The 20,751-nt window shown below is 45.6% G+C and overlaps 1 protein-coding gene across 1 annotated transcript in view; it reads left to right on the forward strand.

The window, feature by feature from the left end:
• SMG6 (SMG6 nonsense mediated mRNA decay factor) overlaps window positions 1-20,751 on the forward strand; it is a 170,421-nt gene that overhangs the window by 47,057 nt on the left and 102,613 nt on the right. The window contains exon 10 of the mRNA XM_036768507.1: window positions 748-893. Within this exon, the coding sequence (XP_036624402.1) occupies window positions 748-893 (146 nt within the window). The remainder of the gene's footprint in view (window positions 1-747; window positions 894-20,751) is intronic.

Here is a 20,751-nt window from a genome sequence, read left to right on the forward strand (position 1 = left end):
TTCAGAAACTGATGTCATTTGGGGCTCTTAGGTGGAGCAGGCATGTTCTTCTTAGGAAAAACAGCTGAACAGCACCAGATTTCCTGAAGTTGCTTCTGAAGACTTAAAGAGTCTTTTTGTAGGCAGAACTGGCCATCCCAGAGAGGATGAGGTTGCAAGTGCAACCTAGGAATTTATTGCAAGTTCGTTCCCTGCTTATTAAAATGGTTTGTGTGCCCCAGGGATAAACTGCTACTTTGACACCAGCTTATATCCAGTTACTGCCATAGACTGGAAAATAAATTAGTTATTAAGCTTTGGTCTATTAACACTTTAACCAAGAACTGAGTTACTCCCATAGGGGATCCTTGGACAGTTCCTGCTTTTCACCTTAACTTGACATGTTGGAGCCCCAGAACCCTCTCACAGAATGATCTCTGGAGCCTGGGGTCAGGCGGTGCATGGGGTTGGGCAGCCAATTCTGCTGCCTTCATGGGGCCATACCTGGTCCCTCTCAATGAAGTGATACATTAATGCCATTTACATTCTCCTCAGAAGCTTTTCTTGTATAATTTCCTGCACAGTGCTCTGGTGAAGAATGGGTTTACTAAGCAGGGAAACTCTTATCCATAACCACAGAGTAGAAATAGGTTTGCAAAACAAGGAAGGCAGCTTCTTCGAGCTGAGTGGGCTGTTCTTGCTAGGAGAGCCTGTGGCTCCCATCATGTCCTGGAGGTACCTTTCCTCACTGGCTTTCTGTGTGTGCAGGATGGAGACGTTCCCCGCCGTGGCTGAGAAGGTCCTGAAGGAGTTCCAAGTGTTACTGCAGCACAGCCCTTCTCCCATTGGAAGTACCCGCATGCTACAGCTCATGACCATCAACATGTTTGCTGTGCACAACTCCCAGCTCAAAGGTAAGGAGCCTCTTATTTCTACACCCAGACAGATGGTGCTTAGCCTCAGATGTCACCGAGACCTGCCCACCTTCACTCCTGGTCACGTGCACTCACACACAGACACCACTGTCACACACATGCACAGATTCCCATGCTGTGCATGCCCGTACACTCACACACACACACACACACACACACACACACACACTCTCTCTCTCTTTCTCTCTCTCTCTCTCTCTCTCTCTCCCCCCCACTCCCTCCCCCTCTCTCCCTCCCCCTCTCTCCCTCTCTCTCCATGTCTCCACCTTTTATTATACAGCACTTTGTTTAAGATTTTCCAGGGCTTTCTTGGGTGGGATGAGTGGAAGCAGCCATGGGCACAGAGCCTCCTTTGCAAACCCCAAATGCTGTTGCACATCTGGCTTTGCTGAAGGCAGCAGCAAGGACTTTTGTCGGCTTTAGTCCCAGAACCCCTCCCCTGGGAGAGGTCATTGCTGAGATGCTTCATTGCATAGACCATATACTTGGCAGTGATTGGGACTAGCTGTTTTCTGGCCTCATGTATCTTGTTTGTTCAGTATGGAAAAGTCCAGCTCCCCATGGGATATCCCCTATGGGAATCTGCCAGGGGGTGGGGACACACGATTGATGAGCATTGGTGATTCGGGCCTGGAGTCTAAGCCTCTAGATTATTGGAGGATGCTGATTGGGAGCACTCTGTGAGCTCCAGGGGCCCTCCCTCAGCCTAGCTCTGGCAGGCTGGGTTGCTTACGCTCTGAGCACTGTCATCACCAGAGCATGCTTCCATAATCTTCACCTCCACCCCCACCCCAGCACATAGGTACAGATGGTATGCTTGATTTTGGTGGAAACATGCAGTGTGGGAAGGTGGGGAGGTTGTTACCTTGTGTGCCTGAGAAAGAAATCGCGTCCCAGCTGCCCAGGAGTTTGGTGTGTGTTGGGGCCAAGGTTTGGGAAGGTGAGGGTCCGATGTGCCTAGAATGAAGAATTTCGCCATAGAGACTCAGGTGTCCAGTGTGGCTGGTGTCTGGACAGGGTATCCCTGGGGTGCTTGTTGTACCTTTCCTCAGTGCTTTCAGTCTCCCTGCAGGAGTTATTTCTATTCCTGTTTGTTATCAGGGGCTTCTGTCTCCATTTGTCTGTGGTGGGGGCCTTTCCTCTTTGATCAGTGCACATGCCATACTTTCCACTGAAACTGGCATCCTCAGGGGGCTCAGCATTGTCCTCAGCCAGGCTGCCTGGGTTTTCGATCAGAGCCGAGTCCTTGGGGTGATTTCCCCATCTTATTTCTGCCTGCTAGAGCACTTAGAATTCCCAGCAGAAGGCTAGAACCATTGGCTTTGGTGACTTCTTGAACCTGGCTAATTATTCCTGAGTTGGCTGTTTGTTTTAAGCAGGGCTGAGGAAACATGGAGGGCTGGAGGGTTACAGTGGTTTCCAGGAAAGAGGAAATGAAGTTTGCAAAGTATTGCCTTGGAGATGATATAGAGTCTAAGGAGGAGGGGCCTGGGCCTGGGGCGGGGAGGTGAAGACTGATTCCTTCGCATCGAGCTGGCACGTCTTGTTTCAACATGTCAGAGTGGTCGGATTGAGGAAACTGAGGTGCCGCTCTTTAGCTGTTTCGTTGTTCTTCAGCTAGTGATAGCCGGCACTCAGGGAGCTAATGCCACCTTCCTAGGGATGTGGTCAGTCTCAAGGCCATGTGACTTGAGGCCTTCACAAATGGAGGTTTGAAGGAAACAGTCTTTGCCTATGAAGCTGCTGTTGTCCAGGTCAGCTAGTGTTTTGAGAGAAGGAATTCTTCTGACTCAGGACAGGGCATCAGTGGGTTACTTTCTTATAACAGCTGTTAGATAAGAAGGAAACAAAAGGAAAGTAAGGTGGAGGGGGAGGAGGATGTGGCTGCTCCGTTTGGGGGCAGGTATCGGCCGTGGCCATAGGGTCCTGCCAGGAAGCAAATAGAAAAGGCCAATTTTGGCCCCTTCACCCTGGTTTAAGGTTATCCCATTTGCCAACTGTAGCAAAGGGGAGCATGGACAGGCATCTGTATGATTTAAGGATAGAATCTGCACATCCGCAGTGGTGGACGTGCCGCTGCCAGCTCCCCGGCGTGCAGCTGAGGCAGGTCCAGGCCCTGCTGTGTGGGCCGCCATCAGGAGAGGGCTGAGGGGAGGACTCGGCAGGGTCAGTCGGTGGGAAGATACACTTTTCCATTTCCCAGCTCATGAGTCATCTTCTCTGAGCCCCTGTGTTGTGCTTGCACGGACAGTGGCAAGAGGGGGTGTTGTGGTTGAGTAGCATCTGTGTGGTGGGTGTGGAGAGGAGGGGATTTGGGGAAAGAAGAGGGCTGATCTCCATCATTAATCAGCAGCAATCTGAATCACATTTTTATGAGTAAGGAAGTGATAAATCGTCCTTCTCAAGGCATCCTTACTGCCCAGCCTGTCACAGTGCTGTCACAGCAGCGACATGGCCAGCCAGGAAGTGCACAGGATGGCAGCGGCTTGTCTCCCAGGTGTTCATGATCCTTGTTTACTTGGCCTCCCTTCCAAGCTACAGAACATCTGTGCCATCCGTTCTCTCTCTCTCTCTCTCTCTGTTCCTTTTTGGGTTGTCCTTCTGCACGAATGTTTATATGGATTGGCTCCTCATCTCCTTGGGGAAGGGAGAATTCCATTCTTAGTTCTGAAAAAGGAAGACGTTCCCTGGAGAAGTGACGAGCATTGTGTGGCCCTAGAAGCAGCTCAGGCCCATTTGGAGGCATGGCCTTATCGATAGGAAAGTGGAGGCAACTGCTGAAATCATTTAGTTTTGGGGGAAGAGGAAGGAGAAGTTCCTGTGTAGAGATAGCAGATTAATTGATGCCTGAAATTCTACCTTTAGGAATTCATTTCTTTGTCTTAAAAGTTTTTCTTCTTCCCTACCATCTACTCTTTTGAAATTCATATTATTATGGGAGGGAAAACACATGAAATCACTGACATCTTTGTATGTATAAGGCTATCAGATGCTTTCCTCCTTATTAGAGCCAGGGCAGCATGAGGGGAGGTGCTGCTGAAAGTGAGGACAGAGGGTGAAGAGAGCACAGGGTGGGAAGGTAGCCTTCCCTTCTGCCTCCTTCCTCCTCAGGGACGGGACTTGTTCTGGGCAGTGTTAATGTGGACTTCCTATTTGGTGGAAAATAAATTGGGCTTATTGGTCTGCATTTAGCAAGGTGGATTTTCACTATTTCTTTCCTACACTGAGCTGATCATTTCCAGGTTTTTGTGTGATTTCCTTCCCATTTTCTTGTGGATTCAACTAAAAATTCCAGATTAGGTTGGGGCCTTCTGGAAGTAGAATCCTGATCTTGTGCTTGGAGGTAGCAGGGAGGTGCTTCAGAGATAGGAGTCTGGGGTGGGCTGGGGGAACCCCCAGAGAGAAGGAAGGCAAAGGACTGCACGTTCTGGCAAAGGAAGATGCTACTTACTGCGACTGGTGTTTTGGGCTCTGCAGTAGCCAGTGGTGGCTTCATGGGGAAGGTGGTTTCCAAAGTGATGTCATGATTGGAGACCTCAGAGCTTGAGGCAACGCAGAGGGAAGAAAGTGGTCCTTCCCCACATCATCCCATTTAACACTTCAGTGGCCATCTCATTGTGGAGTTGGAGCTGTTGATCTGAACCACAAGCTCTCTAAGAATTTTAATTTTTTAAAAATTCTATAATTTAAGGAAATAAAACTGGTTTCTTGAAGAGAAGTAATTGGAGCAGCATTTGTGGGAGGGCATCTCTGAAACCCCCCTGCATTTCCATCTGTGCCCAATTTACTCCAATCTGGCCTTGCTGGGGTATTTTTTTCTTTTGCCTTAAAAAAAATAATTTGTTTTATAATTCCTGGAATCAAAACCATCTCAGGCGCACACTGTTTTATTTTACTGTATTATTGGATTATACTTCCTATAAATCACTGGATGTTATTCATAGGCCACCACCGGAATAACTTCCCTTCCCTGGGTTCTGCCCCCCTCCCCATGTGTCTCCTTCCCTACCAGCTAACAGCCAGAGCAGCCCTGAATTTCAGCCCTTGCCCAAAGATCCTGGGTGGTGGCACAGGGCATCCAAGATATTCCTCTGCTCTAGGAGTACCCCCTGCTGCAGCATTTTGGGATTAGGGCCCAGATAGGACTAGGGCCACACCTGGACCCCTACGGACACTTGCCCAGAAGCTCTCTCTTGGCAGGGGGCAGAAGAATGCTACACGTGATTCTTCAGTGGCAGGGGAGGACCCTGGTTGCCCATACGAGATGAAAAGAGCTAGAAGCCTGGTTGCTTAGGGTGGAGTCTTGGCATGTGAACAAGAAGAAACTTTAACTTTATGTCTCATGCCACTAATATGAGAGAGCAAACCCTAGGTCAGTGCAGTCATCAGACAAAGACCTGGTGGCCTCTTAGAGATCCTCTGAGGAAGCACTGCTGCTCTGGAGCTAAAGTCATGTGCGTCTTCATTCTCCTCCTACAACAGAATATATGAACATCCTAATCCTGAGCCTATCAGACCACTTGTACAGGAAACTCATCTTTCACAAGGGTAAGCCTAGGGTTAGGGTTGGACTCATGAAAACTCCAGTGCTCGGCCTCCCCCACCCCCCGTATCTCTCTATGGCAATAGCAGTCCCTCAGTCTCAAGGATCCCCGGCTGGAGTCCAACAGATAGGCCATTCTGCCAGCCCTCTGTGTACTGGCTGCCCTGGGGGCCTCTTGCTGAAGAGCCAGCCTGATCCAGGAAGCTTGTGTGAAAAATGGCTTTAGAGATCAATGTGGTGTTCACTAGGCAGACCCAAAGGGGTTTCATCTTTATGCTTTGTCCTGTATCCTAAGGGCAAATGATAATGATTAACAGACTGTCCAATGACTACATCTCACCATGGCCGTCTCTGACAGCTTGACTGTGGAAAAGTAAGTCTATCAGGGGATCTCCTGATCCCCCAGGACTTAGAGTTCCAGGGGTCTTTACCTGTAGGAATGAAAGAATTTGTTTTAAGGGCTGGGAGTGGGAAAGTGAAGAAGAGCAGTCGCTGTGCATAGCCAAAAAACCGAGAGATTCTATTTGCCCAACAGAATTCAACCTGTTGTCATCTTAGCTGAAGGGAGTGATTTCTAACCCATACCCCAAGGCGATGGGGTGTGGAGGGTGGGGGGGGGGGAGCGATATACACAGCTGCCTTAAATCAGAGTGAAGGTTTTTCAAATGCCTCCTCAGTTCGCCATGGTCAATGTTGATAAGGAAACTGAGTTTCGGCTACTTCTCAGCAGAGTTTTCTGACCTGGGCAGCAGTTTCTGGGAAGTGAAGATGACAACAGGGTTCTTTGCCCCCTGCCCCATCTTCTCTGTGCAGGGCAGAGCAGGCAGAGAGTTCAGATTAGGCTTCTGTCAAGTACTGAGTGAAAGGGAAATAGATACAGTCTTGTGGAAACAGAAGTAATAGTTGGAAATGCTGCCACCTCGGTCTGTAAACTTGTGGAATTATTATCCTAGGAAAATTCCAAGATTATTTAGAAGACGCTTCTACCCCGTTCCCATCCCCACCCCCTAATATAACCACTATTGCTTACACTCCTCCCCTGCTGCTCCTTCAGGTGTCTTAACTCTTTGTCTAGCACATGCCTTCTTCCCACATTCACTAATAGCCTTCAAAGCTGCACTTTTGGACCTGGAATATTGAGATGTTGCTCAGGGTCTTGCAGCCTTCAGAGGTTTGAGACCCTCCTATCTCCATCCATTCTGAAAGACAGAAACATTTCTTTGGGTTCAATAATTTGGCCTACTGGAAACAGAAGAGATTTGGGTTTTTAAATCTTTCACTGTCTGCTGTTAGGCTGGCTCATCTCTGAGTCTGAGTCGAGGCCTGGAGAAGAAAGGAATTGGAGAGATTGATATGAAGGTGATCAGGATTCTTGATACTCTGGTTGGAGCCCTGCGCGAAAAGCTGGCAGAAGGGCATTGTTGGGCTAAATGCACAGCTTCAGGGTTTGTGGTGGTCGCAGCGAGCCAAGGCTTGCTTCCTACAATGAAGTCCTGCTCTTAACTGGGGGATGGGGAAAGAAAGAGTCCAGATGCCCGCTCAGTTTTGTGAGTGTGGACAGTCTCTCATTCAGCCTTGGGCAGCGATCATTGATGTAGTGGGCTTTCCATTTGTAGATTTCCCAAAGAGGCGCTCCATTTGCCAAGTGCTTGCTAAGAAAAATTAATCTGGCGGGGAAGGAGAGAAGGGTTGGTGGTGATGGGAGTCAGTTGTGTGGCCTAAATAAAGGGAATCATTAGGAGTCTGAAGAAGAACCTTTAGGACATGGCTCTAATAAAGCAGGTAAGTTACCTTTGGCCATTAGGGTGCTGCTCTGTGCTCTCCTTGCTGATGTTAACAGTGTTTAGAGTGCTATTTGATTTGTTTATCTTCCTCAGTTTCCTGTTTAGAAGGCAGATTGTCACATATCTGGAGTTTATTTACTGTAAACGGAGTTACGTACTTGGTTTCTTGCTCTCATCTCGTTACTTGTAGCCAGAAAATGCCCATGTGATTATCCCTCACCCTAAGTGCCAGCAGCAGATGCCGCATTTGACATGCTACAGGGAATTTCCAACTGCCAGGCAGGTTTCTGAAATCCAGACACGTGCTGTTCACACTTTGGCTTCTGAAGCAGGGATCAGCAGGCAAAGAGGAGAAGGAGGTCTGCAGTGCATGCCTAGGGCTTAAGATTCCAGCTGGCGTCACCAGGGCAGGTTACGTCATTGTGGAATGGTGATGGGCCAGACCTAGTGGGGGCTTCTGTGAGGCACATCAGTCACATCATCCTGCCTATTTTGTATAGCCTTTCTGCTGCTAGCTCCTTCCAGAGAGAAAGTGATGCCCAGACCTCATTTCAGGGCAGTGAATGGGAGAGAAATGTTTGATAATCACTATGTTTTAAGATATAATTTCTAACAGCCCTGAGGGCCCAAGTTCAGACCAGTTCAGCAAGGTTTGTAATACATTCTCCGAGGTTCCGTATTGGAAGAAAAATCCTTCTTTGTGCACAGTCAGTCAAAATATTCCTCTTGAAGAGTGGGAGGGTGGGATTCCTTCTGTGCCCTGTGGAGAGAATCAGAACACCTCTAGGCAGGTGGCCTCAAGGTGGCTTTGGGGAAGTTTGGGTAACAAATGGTGAAAGGAAAAATTGGGGGTATCCATCATGTGCCTTGGGAACATTTATGGATAAAATTGCTCTAGAAATATTTCTTCTTTTATCTGTTCTAAAATATAGTTTAAAAAATGAATATTTTTTTTTAAAAAGTAAATTCAAATGTAGTTGCATCATAGTATATGGTTGTATTAATGGAATTCGTTAGCTTGGTTACCCTGTTATATACCAAAAAAAAAATACTTGAAAGTTTTACATAATAGGCTAAATAGCGAACCATTAAAACTTTTGGGGGATGTGGGGGGGGTGGAGTTCTGGAACTGTTATTTCTTTGATGTTAGAAATTCTTGGTGAGGAAATTCTCTGCCAGGGCAGATTGTCTACTCTTCTCCAACTTGTCTTAGATTTAGTTGCCTGGAACAAAGAGAAGACTCTTCTGTTCTCCTAAATCTTTTATTTCTTTTGTCTTAGGTGTCCTTTCTTCATTCTTCAAAATAGCCCCTCTTTTTCCACCCTCTCTTCTCCTTTGTTCCTATATTAAGATAGCCATGTCATCTTCATGTTCTTTAAAAAAATGTTTAACTCTTGGTGTAGTTTGGTGAGTGTCTTTGTTATCATGCTATAGGGCACATCTTATTTCTCATCAGTGTGCAATGCCGCCAAACTGATCTGTTTTTTACTTGACTGTGAGTGATGTTGCGTTCTCCTTCGCCTCTGATAGCTGTTGTACGTCATTGTTGGTCAGGACAAAAGTGTTCATCATACCCAGGATCAAAACCCTCCGATTCAGGCTCCCATGAGCATATATGTGAGTGAAGATTTTGTCTGTCATCGCCAGGAAGGCTCTTGAGCTGGGGTCTTCTTTGGCTGTCGCTCGTCTTTACTGCCATGAATTTTGTATTGTCATAATTGGATGTCATTGTTAACTGCCTTCTTTGAAGCCAGAACCCTTGGCTTAGACCTACTGCATCTATCGTGGAGGCAGAGAGAACTCCTTTAGAGGAAGTCCATGGGATCATTTGATGCTGTGCCTTCTTTGTGTCTTGAGTGCTTGGCGGTAGAAGTCTCCTACTTATCCATTATGACCCCTTTTACTAGTGAGAATGCATCTCCTAAGGATATAAGGCCTGTCCTCGGCAGCATTTCTGTTGAGTATACGATGTAGTTGTACATTGTACCTTCCCAGACTCAGAGTTATGATCTAGAGCACAGGTAGCAGCAGCTGTCTCTTTACCTAATAGTTTTAGGGAAATAAGCCCAAGTGTAAGGAGGGAATGGAATGAGCTTTGTCCTGCCCAGCGTGAAAAGTCAGATCTAACCCATTGGAAATCATGTCTTTCTTCCTGGGCAGCTTACTTTACCACAGGGACTAGATGGGATTGCCCTCCCTTCCTTCTAGGAAGAGCTTACTTATTCCCTCACATTATGGACTTGCATTTGAGCAGGGTGCTCTTTTTGGCTGAAGGGACACCTCTCTTATTTCCCAAGAAAACTGCTTGTCTGATAGTTTAGCAACACAGGCCAGATTCGGTTAGTCTGGAAATGAAATGTCATGTGTGTATTAATCACCTCAGATAGACTCTCAGTGCTCTGTACAGAGAGATATGTCTTATCCTTTATGGAGTCCTCAGCAGAGCAGTGCTGGCCGCAGATGTGGTTTCAGTAAATACACATTTTTAAATCCCTTCAAACCTGACCAGCGTTTAGGAAAATGAGACTGGGGCAGAAAGAAGTTGAAAAATAAGAATATTAATTAAAATGCAAAACATGTTCTCCTACTCTTAGCAGTATATTTTAGGGTTCCTTTTGTTTGTTTCTCCTTGTTTTTTTTTTCAGCTTGGTAAACATTTTGGTAATTTTGGTAAATTTTTCAGATTGGTAAATATTTCCATGGGTTGGGAGATTTTTCCAAATTAAAAATGTTTTTACTATTACTTAACTGAGGTTACGTTATGGTTAAAGTCGGTAGAATTCTATTGAAATACCAGTGCTATATCAAAATGCTTTTTAGAAGGCATTTGAAATCTCCAACATAATTTTCCCTTGGACACTTCCTGTGTGACTCTTAGTTCCAAACTTTTGGGGTTTCTCTCTGAGGAGAACAGAAAGCCAAGTTTTTATAGACACTCCTATTTGTTAACTAATATCCCTGGTATGGGAGCTTCCTTCCAGGGAAGCCTGGGACAATGCACATGGCCACCGTGGCACAGAATGCAGGAGCTATGACCCCATTGGGGGCCCCATAAGGCAGAGAGGGTCCTGTGGGGGGGTGGGGGGTGGAAACCGCCTCCACATGTGTGTGCTATTTCTTTAAAAGAGAGCAAAGCGGAAGTGATGCCGTGGGGAACATCTGCAGTGGGGGCTAAGCAGAGGGAGCGGGAGACGCGCTGCAGCTGGTGCGAGGCCCTGGCAGGCCGTGGAGCGGCTGTCTGTTGGGGTTTACTTCTGTCTGCATTGAAACATGGCCTGGGAGGGGGCTGGTGGCCCGCCGCCAGCCCCTCGAGCCTGCCCTGCTCTTTCCTCTCTCCTCCGCGCCCCCTCCCCGGGCTCTAAAGTCACATTTCCAGGCCAGACAGAGAATTAATCTCTGGGCACTTCACATTGCTGGCAGCCCAAAGCAGGATGTGGGATCTTTTTTTTCTCTCTTTCTCTCTCTCTCTGCGTCTTGGCTGACTTTTTTACCTCTCGAAGAATTTGGAAGGCCGTGAGATTCCCCCCGTCCCCCCCAGCACTGGGGAGTTTTTCAGCACGCCGATCACCCTGCTGCGGCTTCACCCTAATAGACTTCATATGTTGACGCAGTTGACATCAGTATCAAACTATTTTACATGTGATCTGGTGTATTTCCTGAGGAAATCTGCAAGATATTTATTAAGAACTAATAAAATAAACCTCTCCATGAGTTTTTAGGTAGTTTTCAATTTTTCATGTCTCTCTCGTTTCCTCTTATCAATGAGTTGCTATTTTCTCCCTCTACTCTGACCATTGCAAAAGGAAACAAAAATAAATGTTTTAAACTGTTTTGAAGGGACAGAGAGAGAATAGTTCTACCATGCTGGATCAGCCGGGCCGGGCTGTATTTTTAGTGCCACATAACACTGTAGAGACTAAAAATATCCTGTTGTAGTGGATCCTTTTTATAGGTCTGTGTATATGTGTGTGTGTGTGTGTGTGTGTGTTTATAATGTTGTACAAGCCCGCACAAGTGCCTTTGTGCATCGGCAGCCATTCTTCCCCTCACAGCTGGCCTCCATTAGTCCTTGAAAATTAATGTAATCCTAGTTAAGAAAAAAATTAATTACTCTACCAGAACTGCATTTTATTCAAAGCTCGTGTTAGCTCCCTGGCTGGCAGCTTAGAATCGAGAGGCTCCAGAGACCCACGAGGCTGTGGCTTTGGTACCACGGCATCCGCTGCCATGTTTTTGCTGCTCAGGGCGTTCCCCAGCTCTTTAGTTAGGGTTAAACATGTGGTGTGCAGATAGCAACCACCACTTCTCGGCCCCCTTCCTCACCTCTGGGGAGTGCCAGGCTCCAGGGCTCTCTCCCCGAGGGAAGTGTCTGGCCACAGGGTTAGCTCACCTCCTGCAACACATGGCTTTCTTATCAGGTTTCTCTATAAGGAAAATCCTGGTGATTTTTTGTGTATTGGGGAATAAAAACTTAGGATTTGCTAAGGGGGAAGTTGATGTTGTTGACCGAGCTTTTTACTTGCTTGTGGTTTTCCATCTGTGACCTTCCTTTAGGGATGCCTTCCCTTTTAAAGGAGCAGGCCAGAGTCGACTGTGAGTGTGTGCCCATGGGGCGATGAGCAGGGGGCCGCCCAGAGCAGTGAGTAACATTCCCAGCTCCACGGTCAATGTTCTGGGATGAGGTGGAGGGCACAGCCCAAAGGTCCCTGCTGTCTGCCTCACGTTATTGATGCTTCGCTCTTGCACAACTGTTTGCTATTTCTCCTCCCCCCACCCTCCCCTTCCACCCTTCGGCAGAGGGAGAGAAGGGGGCTGTTTGTTTCCTTGCCTCTTGGAGTCTCCAGGCTCTCTGCTGAGAGGCCAGGCAGGATCCATCTGTCTTGGACGGCAGTTCCCTTTTTTTGCTAGGCCAGGGTGTGGGCAGCACAGGCTCAAGGAACTCGTGATAAGCTTCCCAAGTTCCATGTGGTCAAGGATGGTCATGGTGCTGCTCAGTCTAGCCAGGTGCCAATGGTGAGCCCAGGATCAGTGCTGGTGCCCTTTGTCATTTCTCTAGGCAGAGGCACCCGCTCTGCAGCCTCCTCCTGGGGCCTTGTTTCTAGACCCTTCCCTGGAGGGTGCTCTAGAGCCATCTCCGCCCCCACTCTGAGCCCTCAGCTTCCTGTATCTAAGCCCCAAGTAGGGTAGTTCAGCGAAAGCAGTAATTAGGTCTTGTAAAAATTTATTTTATTAGCAAAGAGTGTTGGTGGGTAATTGGCTATAATTCTAACACAGCCAGTTTGGAGATTAATAAAATTTTTAAAAAGAACAGTTTTTACCAGAGGCAGTGGGGCTGTTATTTCTGGGCCTTGGCTGGGCCGAAATCAGAACAGCATGGGACCAGAGGCTGGCTACCCTTGTGGGCGGACACAGGACCTCGTTCTTCATTGTTGTTACAGCCTGTGTGGTGCCCGTCCTTGAGGGTGCTCTACGCTGGCACGGGAAGAAAGGAAACCTTGTTTTCCAAGAACTCTGCTCTCTCTCTCAGCTCGATAAGCATTTAAAAATAAAGGCTGTACAATTGAAATTGGCAGTGCATCTTCATTCTTTTGTCTCTCTGTTTATTTTTTCCCCTCATCCCTCAACATGTGTGCTCCAGCTCTGGTTCTTACGCCCTCAAGAATGATGGCCTGGAACTTAGCACACTTGCACCAAGCTCTGCATGCCCTCCACATGGCTATTGGGAGCCTCCTGAAACTGTATCCATCAGCTCTGCCTACCCAAGGAATCAGCCCTTGAAGCCCACCCCCCCAGCCATCCCTCCCTTTGCTACTACTGGTCTCAGAAGTCAAGTGGTCCACCCCATTCTCCAGAATCCTGAGTTTGGGCTCAGTCTCTTGTTTGGCTGTTTTGTTTTTCCTGTGACTTCATTTGATTTTGGAGGACCTCAAAAAGAAAGGTGCGTTGACCATGCCTTGATGTGCTTTGTTTCTAGCCAGGAAAGGGCGCATCTGTCTTGACAATGTCAGCTCTCTAGGCAGAACCAGGGCAGTGGAAAGTTCCAGTAGTGTATGTGAAATTGTACTAGAAGCTAGAAACAGCATTCACAAATCCTCTGCCGCTTGATAATTCTGTATCTAGCAACCAGACTGCCCCTGGGTGCTGTGGGCATAGGCTACCCTGAAATGTTACATGGGCAACTCCTAGCAAAATTGGCGTTGTTTTTATGTTATTTTAGTTGTGTCCGACTCTCCGTGACCCCCATATGGGGTTTTCTTGGCAAACACACTGGAGTGTTTTGCCATTTCTTTCTCCAGCTCATTTGACAGATGAGGAAACTGAGGCAAACAGGGTTAAGTAACTTGCCCAGGATCACACACCTAGTAAGTGTCTGAGGCCAGATTTGAACTCATGAAGATGAGTCTTCCTGATTCCAACTCCAGTGCTTTATCCACTGGCCTGCACAGTATTAAAGCTAGTGGAGGAAAGAACAGACAAAACCAGAAGGTCTTGATCACACCTACCTCCCCCACTCCCACCCCCTGCTACTCTAGTTCCTGTCCCTGGTCATTGCTATAGGTGGCTCTTGGTTTAGTCAGAATCCGGAGTAGTTGGAGAGAGTGTGATTTCAGGTTAATAGTCCCAATTGATGTCTACAGTGGATCAGTACTTGGTAGAACTAACTAAAGTGTTATTCCAGGTTAATAGTCCTTGTTTTTGCTTGGCTGGCTGGGCTGGAACCTGGTATAACTGTTTCCCAAAGAATATTTTTGGTTTGAAAACTTAAGGTCAGCAGTTCGCAAGAGCTAAACTTGCAGCCAACTCTGTGGTTTGCCTTATGCCACTGGCCCAGCAGCACTACAGTCCTGATCAATTGATCGGCAACAGAACGAAACCACGAATGGCAACTGCCAGATGAAGCGCCATCTTGTCCGTCCTTCGACCCAGCCTGGCTTTCTGTTCACATCCTCTTTCTCTCTGCTTGTCTGTCTCACTCTGTGCTGGGTATTGGCCCCCTTTTTTGTTCAGTCTTTTTCCATCTCTCTGTCTCTTTTCATAACAGTTTTTTAATAATGTTTTAGTTAGTTCCAGCCTTCTCCTTGAATGGATCCCATTGGAAAACGCATTTGAAAGGAAACAGTTAGACACTTCCCTTCCTTTGAAACTCTGTTGGCACCTTTTCCAGGGCAGTAAACCGTACAACATGTATTTTCAAAGTTTCCAAACGCAGACATGCTGGCGTTAAATTTATGAAAAAATATTTTATTCACCCATATAGTAACTGAGACTCAGAGATGATGGTCAGAGTTGAAACCTGTGCTCGATTTTGGAACTACAACAGGTCTTTTAATTGCTGCGGGAAATTTAGCAGCGCTGGCTCTTGGAGAGCCTGTGACACCATCTACCTTGGCCTTTCTCTACAGATGGGACAGGAGGAATTGTAACAGGAGCTCTGGGAATATCCCAGCTGCACCCAGGGGAAAAAGAGGACTTCCCATGAGTCATCATGATTCCTCCTGTTAGACACATGGAGAGGCAGGTAAAGTCCTTCTTGTTCTCTCAAAGGGATGGAGTCAAATGATTCCTGTTTCTGTGTGGTTTGTGACTTATCTTGGGGTGCTCTGGCAAGAAGGTTTCTATTCATAGCCATGCGTCTGCTTTCATTAAGAATGTGCGGTATCAGTGGTACATCACTGCCTCTAAATGGTCTGATGGAAAAGTGGGTTGGAATTAGGGCTGTTTGATCATCTGGGAATTTGATAGGGGTTTCCATTTGATCCAGAATTACCCCCTCCCCCCACTTTTCCCCCATAGAATCCCTGGGAACTCTTTGAAGGATGCTGTTTACCAGTAGGTTTCTTCCAAATTTTTGGAGCAGTTAAACTGTGTGTTGACTTTGGTTTATGTGACAGCACCATTTTAGCTTCTTCTTAGAGTGCAAAGACAAGCTCCAGGCTTTCCTGCCACCACCAACATCCAGAACCTGCTGAGTACCAGGAGGGTCATTGTGTGCCCAACACTGTTCTGGGCACTGCTCACAACTGATCATCAACAACCATTTACCAAGTTTGCTAGGGAAGCAAAAAGAGAAGATCTGCTGCCCATCTTGGGCTTCTAATTAAGACTTGGAGAGAGAGGATGTATCCTAGAAAGTATCAATAACAATGCCAAAAAATATGTGCTAAGGTGCCAGAGGTACGGGCTTGCAACCTCGGGGTCACCCTTGATGCTCATCCCCCATATCCTGTGTGTTCCCAAGGCGGCCTTCTCCTTGTCTCTGATGCTGCAGCCATCCTGGTGCCAGCTCTTGTCACCTCATGCCTAGACGATTGCAGTGGCCTGCTGGTGGGGCTCCTTGCCTCGAGTCCCTCCCCACTTTAAACCATCTTCTTCTCAGCCATCAAAATGATCTTCCTAAAGTACAGGTCTGTCCACATTACCCCCACTATTCAGCAAACCGCCATGGCTCTCTTACCTCCAGGATTAACTATAAAATCCTCTGTTTGGCATTCAAAGCCCTTTCTAACATGGCCCTTTCCTACCTTACCAATCTTCTTACACCTCACTCCCCTCAACATACTCTGGTGTCCTGACTGCATTTTTACTGGCTGTCCCCCATGCCTGGAATTCTCTCGTTCATCCCTGCCTCTTGGTTTCCTAGCTTTTCCAGTTCCGAACAGTTCTAGTGCCTTTTCTCTGCTGATTATCTCCAGTTTATCATGTAGGTCTTGCTTGAATGTGGGTGTTCCCATATTGTCTCCCTCATGAGACTGTGAGCGCCTTAAGAATGAGGACTGTCTTTGCCTTTCCTTATATTCCTAGCACTTAGCACAGTGCTGGGCGCATAGTGACTGACAGACCAAATATATATATATATATATGTATATAATATTGTATATAAGCAAACATTCCCTAAGTTCAGATGATGAAGCAGTGACTGAAGGCTGGGTGATCAGGAAGGCTTTGTGGAGGTGAGACTTGTGCTGGACTCTGAAAGAAGAGCAGGTTTTAGGTAGACAGACAAAGAGGAATCAGGGGAAGAGGCACCCTGATACAGTGGAAGAGAACAGTGCATTTGGAGTCAGAGGAACCGAGTTGGACCATCCCTCTGTCACTGTTTGTGTGACCTTGGACGAGTCACTGCCTGTCTTTGGACCTTAGTTTCTTATCTGGACCCGATGGTCCCTAAGATCCATTCAAGCCTGTGATTCTAGGATCCTCGGCCATAGGGTGAGGAAAGGCATGGCAGTGGAAGTGCCATGTTGCCGTTGTGATTTCTTTTGGCTGATATCATTCACCAACTTGAATAAAATAATTCAGTTGCACAATGAAGAAACAGTGAGGAGTTGAAAAACATAAGACTCGTGTTGTGTGACCTGATACACGAGTGAGGTAAACAGAGCCCCGTGAACAGTGGTGCATACTAACTGAAAACCCTTTTAAGTCAGTCACATTCCAATCGACTGCAGTGATTGCTGGATCTAGAGAATAGAAGAGGATGTGCACCTTCTTCTCAGAGAAGCTGAAAGCAGAGGGTCGAATGCACAGCCTAACGGTGTCATTTGGTTGGTCAGTTTGACTTAATTTTCTCTTGGTACAAAATGGCAGCAGATGGTCTATCAAGAAACTGCAAGAGTATGAAAAACCAAAGTTCTCAATAAAACTAAAATCAAAATGAGGCATTGCAGATCTCATGTTTCTCTGAATTTTTCACATTCATCCTTTCTTACAGCTCAATACTATTCTGATATTTTCTTATAGATAGCATCTACTTGGTTTTCAGTCCTCTACTATCACAAAAAGAGCTGCTGTACATATTTTGGTGTATATAGGACCCTTCTCTTTCTCTCTTTAGCCTCTTTGAGTTATGTGCCTAACGGGAATCTCTGTGTCATACGGGATAGACATTTTAGTAATGTTTTAAGTATCAGTTCACATTGATTTCCAGAGTGGTTGTGCCAATTGACAATTCCAACAACAGTGAATCAGTGTGCCTTTCTCTGCACAGCAGATCCAACATTAATTTTGGGGGGTCTGGGGGTGGGGAGCAGTTGGGGTTAAGTGACTTGCCCAGGGTCACACAGCTGGATTTGAACTCAGGTCCTCCTGACTTTGGGGCCAGTGCTCTATCTACTGTATCACCTCACTGCCCTGCCCCCCCCAACATTGACTTTTAACATTTTTGCCAGTTTGCTGGGGGAAACCTTAACACTGACACTTTTTGTGAAGCTTCATCAGCTCCTAATTGCCCTTAGGTTAAAGTATAAATACCTTTGGCATTTAAAGACTTTTACAACCTGGCTTCAGTGTATCTTTAAAAAAAAATTTTGAGGAATGAATTATTTACATAAGCCATCCTCATCACTAGGGTAGTGATAAAAGATGAGCATACTTTTCATTGTTTCATACTAGTAAAAGAAAGAATTTTAGGTCCCACATGATTTTCATATCCTTGTGATGATCCTTGTGGTTGCTATGGACTTGAGTATTGGTCCAAGTTTTCTTTACTTATCCTCATAACTGGATGGGAGAGGATCAATGATTGACATGATTTTTACGAAGTAGAGCACGATTGCTCTCTTGCCATGGGAAAGGCTTAGTTCTGATGTGGAGATAGAGTGTAGAGCACAAACCTGGGCCTGTCATGATGCTGCTGAGACTTCAGGCAGGCATTTAGTTCACTTGCTGCCGGGCCAGAGAACTGGACACAGTGGGAGGCTTGACCCACATGAATGTTGGTGCTTCATGAGAAGTGTTGCCGTGCTGCAGCATGAACTAACTCTTGCTCCCAGCCCCCCTTGTGGCCATCTTGCAGTATCCATTGAGCTTCACCTTAGCCAGAACCTGAATCTCTGGCATATCTGTCCAGGCTGATGGCACGTTACTACCCCTCACACACTCTGCATTCCAGCCAGGCTGCCCAGTTGCTGCTTCTGGCATGTGATATCCCATCTTTTCCCTACTTACTTTTGCATAGGCTGTCTCCTCACTTGGAATGCCTTTCTTCCTCACCTTGCCCTCTTCCACTCTGAGCTCCCTTCAGGGCACCACTTCGATCCTTCTCCCTCCAAGAGGCCTTTACTGTTTCTTTAAGCTGTTGGCGTTCATTCTCCACCCCAATTATCATGTTGTTGGCTCACTCCTACCCACAGCAAGTTTAAGCTTCTTGAAGTCAGAGATTATTCTTGCTTTTGTCTCCATATCCCCAGTGCCTAGTGTAGTGTCTAGCATGGGAAGAATGCTACTGAATTAAAGAATTTAATTGAATTTGAATCATATTGCTCCTCCAAATTGAATTTTTTTTTGTCAGATCACATCTAAAGTATCTGACTATTTAATACTAGAAGGACCAGAATTGAAAATTATCTCGAAGGACTGAGCTACATCACTTGATGTATTATATTGCATAATATTCTTTTTATCCATACGACAAAGGAAGTAGAAATAGTGGGATAAAAATAGTTATTTCAAAGTTAAATTATAATATTTTTGCATTAGTTGATGTGTCTGGTCCTCCTAGTGCTAATGGAAATCTCTGGTTGATTCTTTTTTTAAAAAAAAATTTATCATTTATTTTTAACATTCTTTTTAAAAAAAAATTGAGTTTCAAATTCTCTCCCTCCCTCTCACCCGTTGCAAAGGCAAGAATGTGAAATCAATTATACATGTGAAATCATGCAAAACATGTTTCCATATTAGCTATGTTGCAAAAGGAAAAGAAAAAGAAAGTGAAAAAATCATGCTTCAATCTGCACTCAGCCTTCATCAGTTCTCTCTCTGGGGGCGGAGAGCAGTTTTCATCGTAAGTCCTTCAGAATTGTCTTGGATCATCGTATTGGTCAGAGTAGCTAAGTCATTCACAGTTGGTCATCGTACAGTATTGGTGTTGTGTATGATGTTCTCCTGGTTCTATTTGCTTCCCATTGTATGACTTCATATAAGTCCTTCTAGGTTTTTCTGAAACTGTCCTGCTCATCATTTCTTATAGCACAATAGTATTCCATCACAATCATAAACTACAGCTTGTTCAGCTGTTCCCCAGTAGAAGAGCATCCCCTCAGTTTCCAATTCTTTTTCATCACAAAAAAAGCTGCTATAAATATTTTTGTATATGTAGGTCCTTATCTGTTTTCTTTTATTTCTTTGGGACACAGACCTAGTAGTGGTATTGCTGGGTCAAAGGGTATGCTCAGTTTTATAGCCCTTTGGGGATAGTTCCAAATCACTCTTCAGAATAATTGAATCAGTTCACAACTCCACCAACCCTGAATTAGTGTCCCAATTTTTCCACGTCCCCTCCAGTATTTGTCATTTCCCTTTTCTGTCATATTAGCTGATCTCATAGGCATGAGGTGGTATTCAGAGTTGTTGTAATTTTCATTTCTAAATCACTAGTGATTTAGAACATTTTTTTTCATGCGACTGTAGATAGCTTTGATTTATTCTTCTGAAAACTGCTTCTTCATATCCTTTGATCATTTAACAGTTGGAGGATGGCTTGTGTTCTTATAAACTTGACTCCGTTCTCTATATATTTGATAAATGAGGCCTTTGTCAGAAAAACTTGCTTTAACAATTTTCCCCCAGTTTCCTGTTTTCCTTCTAATCGTGGATGCATTGATTTTGTTTGAACAAAAACTTTTAAAATTTAATGTAATAAAAATTATCCAATTTACATCCTGTGTTCTTCTCTATCTATTTGGTCATAAATTCTTCCCTTTTCCATGGATCTAACAGGTAAAATTTTCCATGCTCTCATATTTTGCTTATGATATCATCCTTTATATCTAAATCCCAAAGTATCCATTTTGATCTTATCTTGGTGTATGGTATGAGATGTTGGTCTATACCTAGTTTCTGTCAAACTGTTTTCTAGTTTTCCTAGCATTTTTTGCCAAATAGTTCTTATCCCAAAAGCTTAGATCTTTGGATTTATCAAACTCTGGTTGATTAATTTTACAGCGAGGGGGAAGAAAACCTTTTTGTAGAGCACCTTGTCTCTAATTTATCTGTTTTACATCAGACAGTATGGAGAGATACATACATTGAAGTAGGTTCCAACCTGGTTGACTAAATCCATTTGAGTGCTGATTACTGGACTGTTGGCGACCTAGAGGGGATGAAGAGTTCTTCCCTTGCCCTATACTATTCCACATCTTTCTAAAATGCTTGGATGAAGGTGTAGGTGAAAGACTTGTTAAATGTGCAATAAATAATCAGCAAGTCCTTATTAATCCCCTACTCCATGCCAGGCTCAATGTTGGGCTATGGGCATGCAAGGACATAAATTAAGTGCTCCCTGCCTTCCTTGAGCTGACAGTCAGTTGAAGGAGAAAGCATGTGCACATAAAAGTGCACTTAAATCTATTGAAAAAATAAGACAGTTTTGTGAGGCAGGTATCAGAAAAGGCCTAATCTAGGTGATGGCGTTTGACCTGAGCTTTGGAGCAAACGAGGAACTCTTTAAGGGGCAGAGGTAAATTGAAAGCCCATTACAGGGAAGGGGCACAGGCAGTTCAAAGCCCTTGAG

The sequence above is a fragment of the Trichosurus vulpecula genome, chromosome 7 (assembly GCF_011100635.1).
Source record: "Trichosurus vulpecula isolate mTriVul1 chromosome 7, mTriVul1.pri, whole genome shotgun sequence".
Taxonomy (NCBI): Eukaryota; Metazoa; Chordata; class Mammalia; order Diprotodontia; family Phalangeridae; genus Trichosurus; species Trichosurus vulpecula.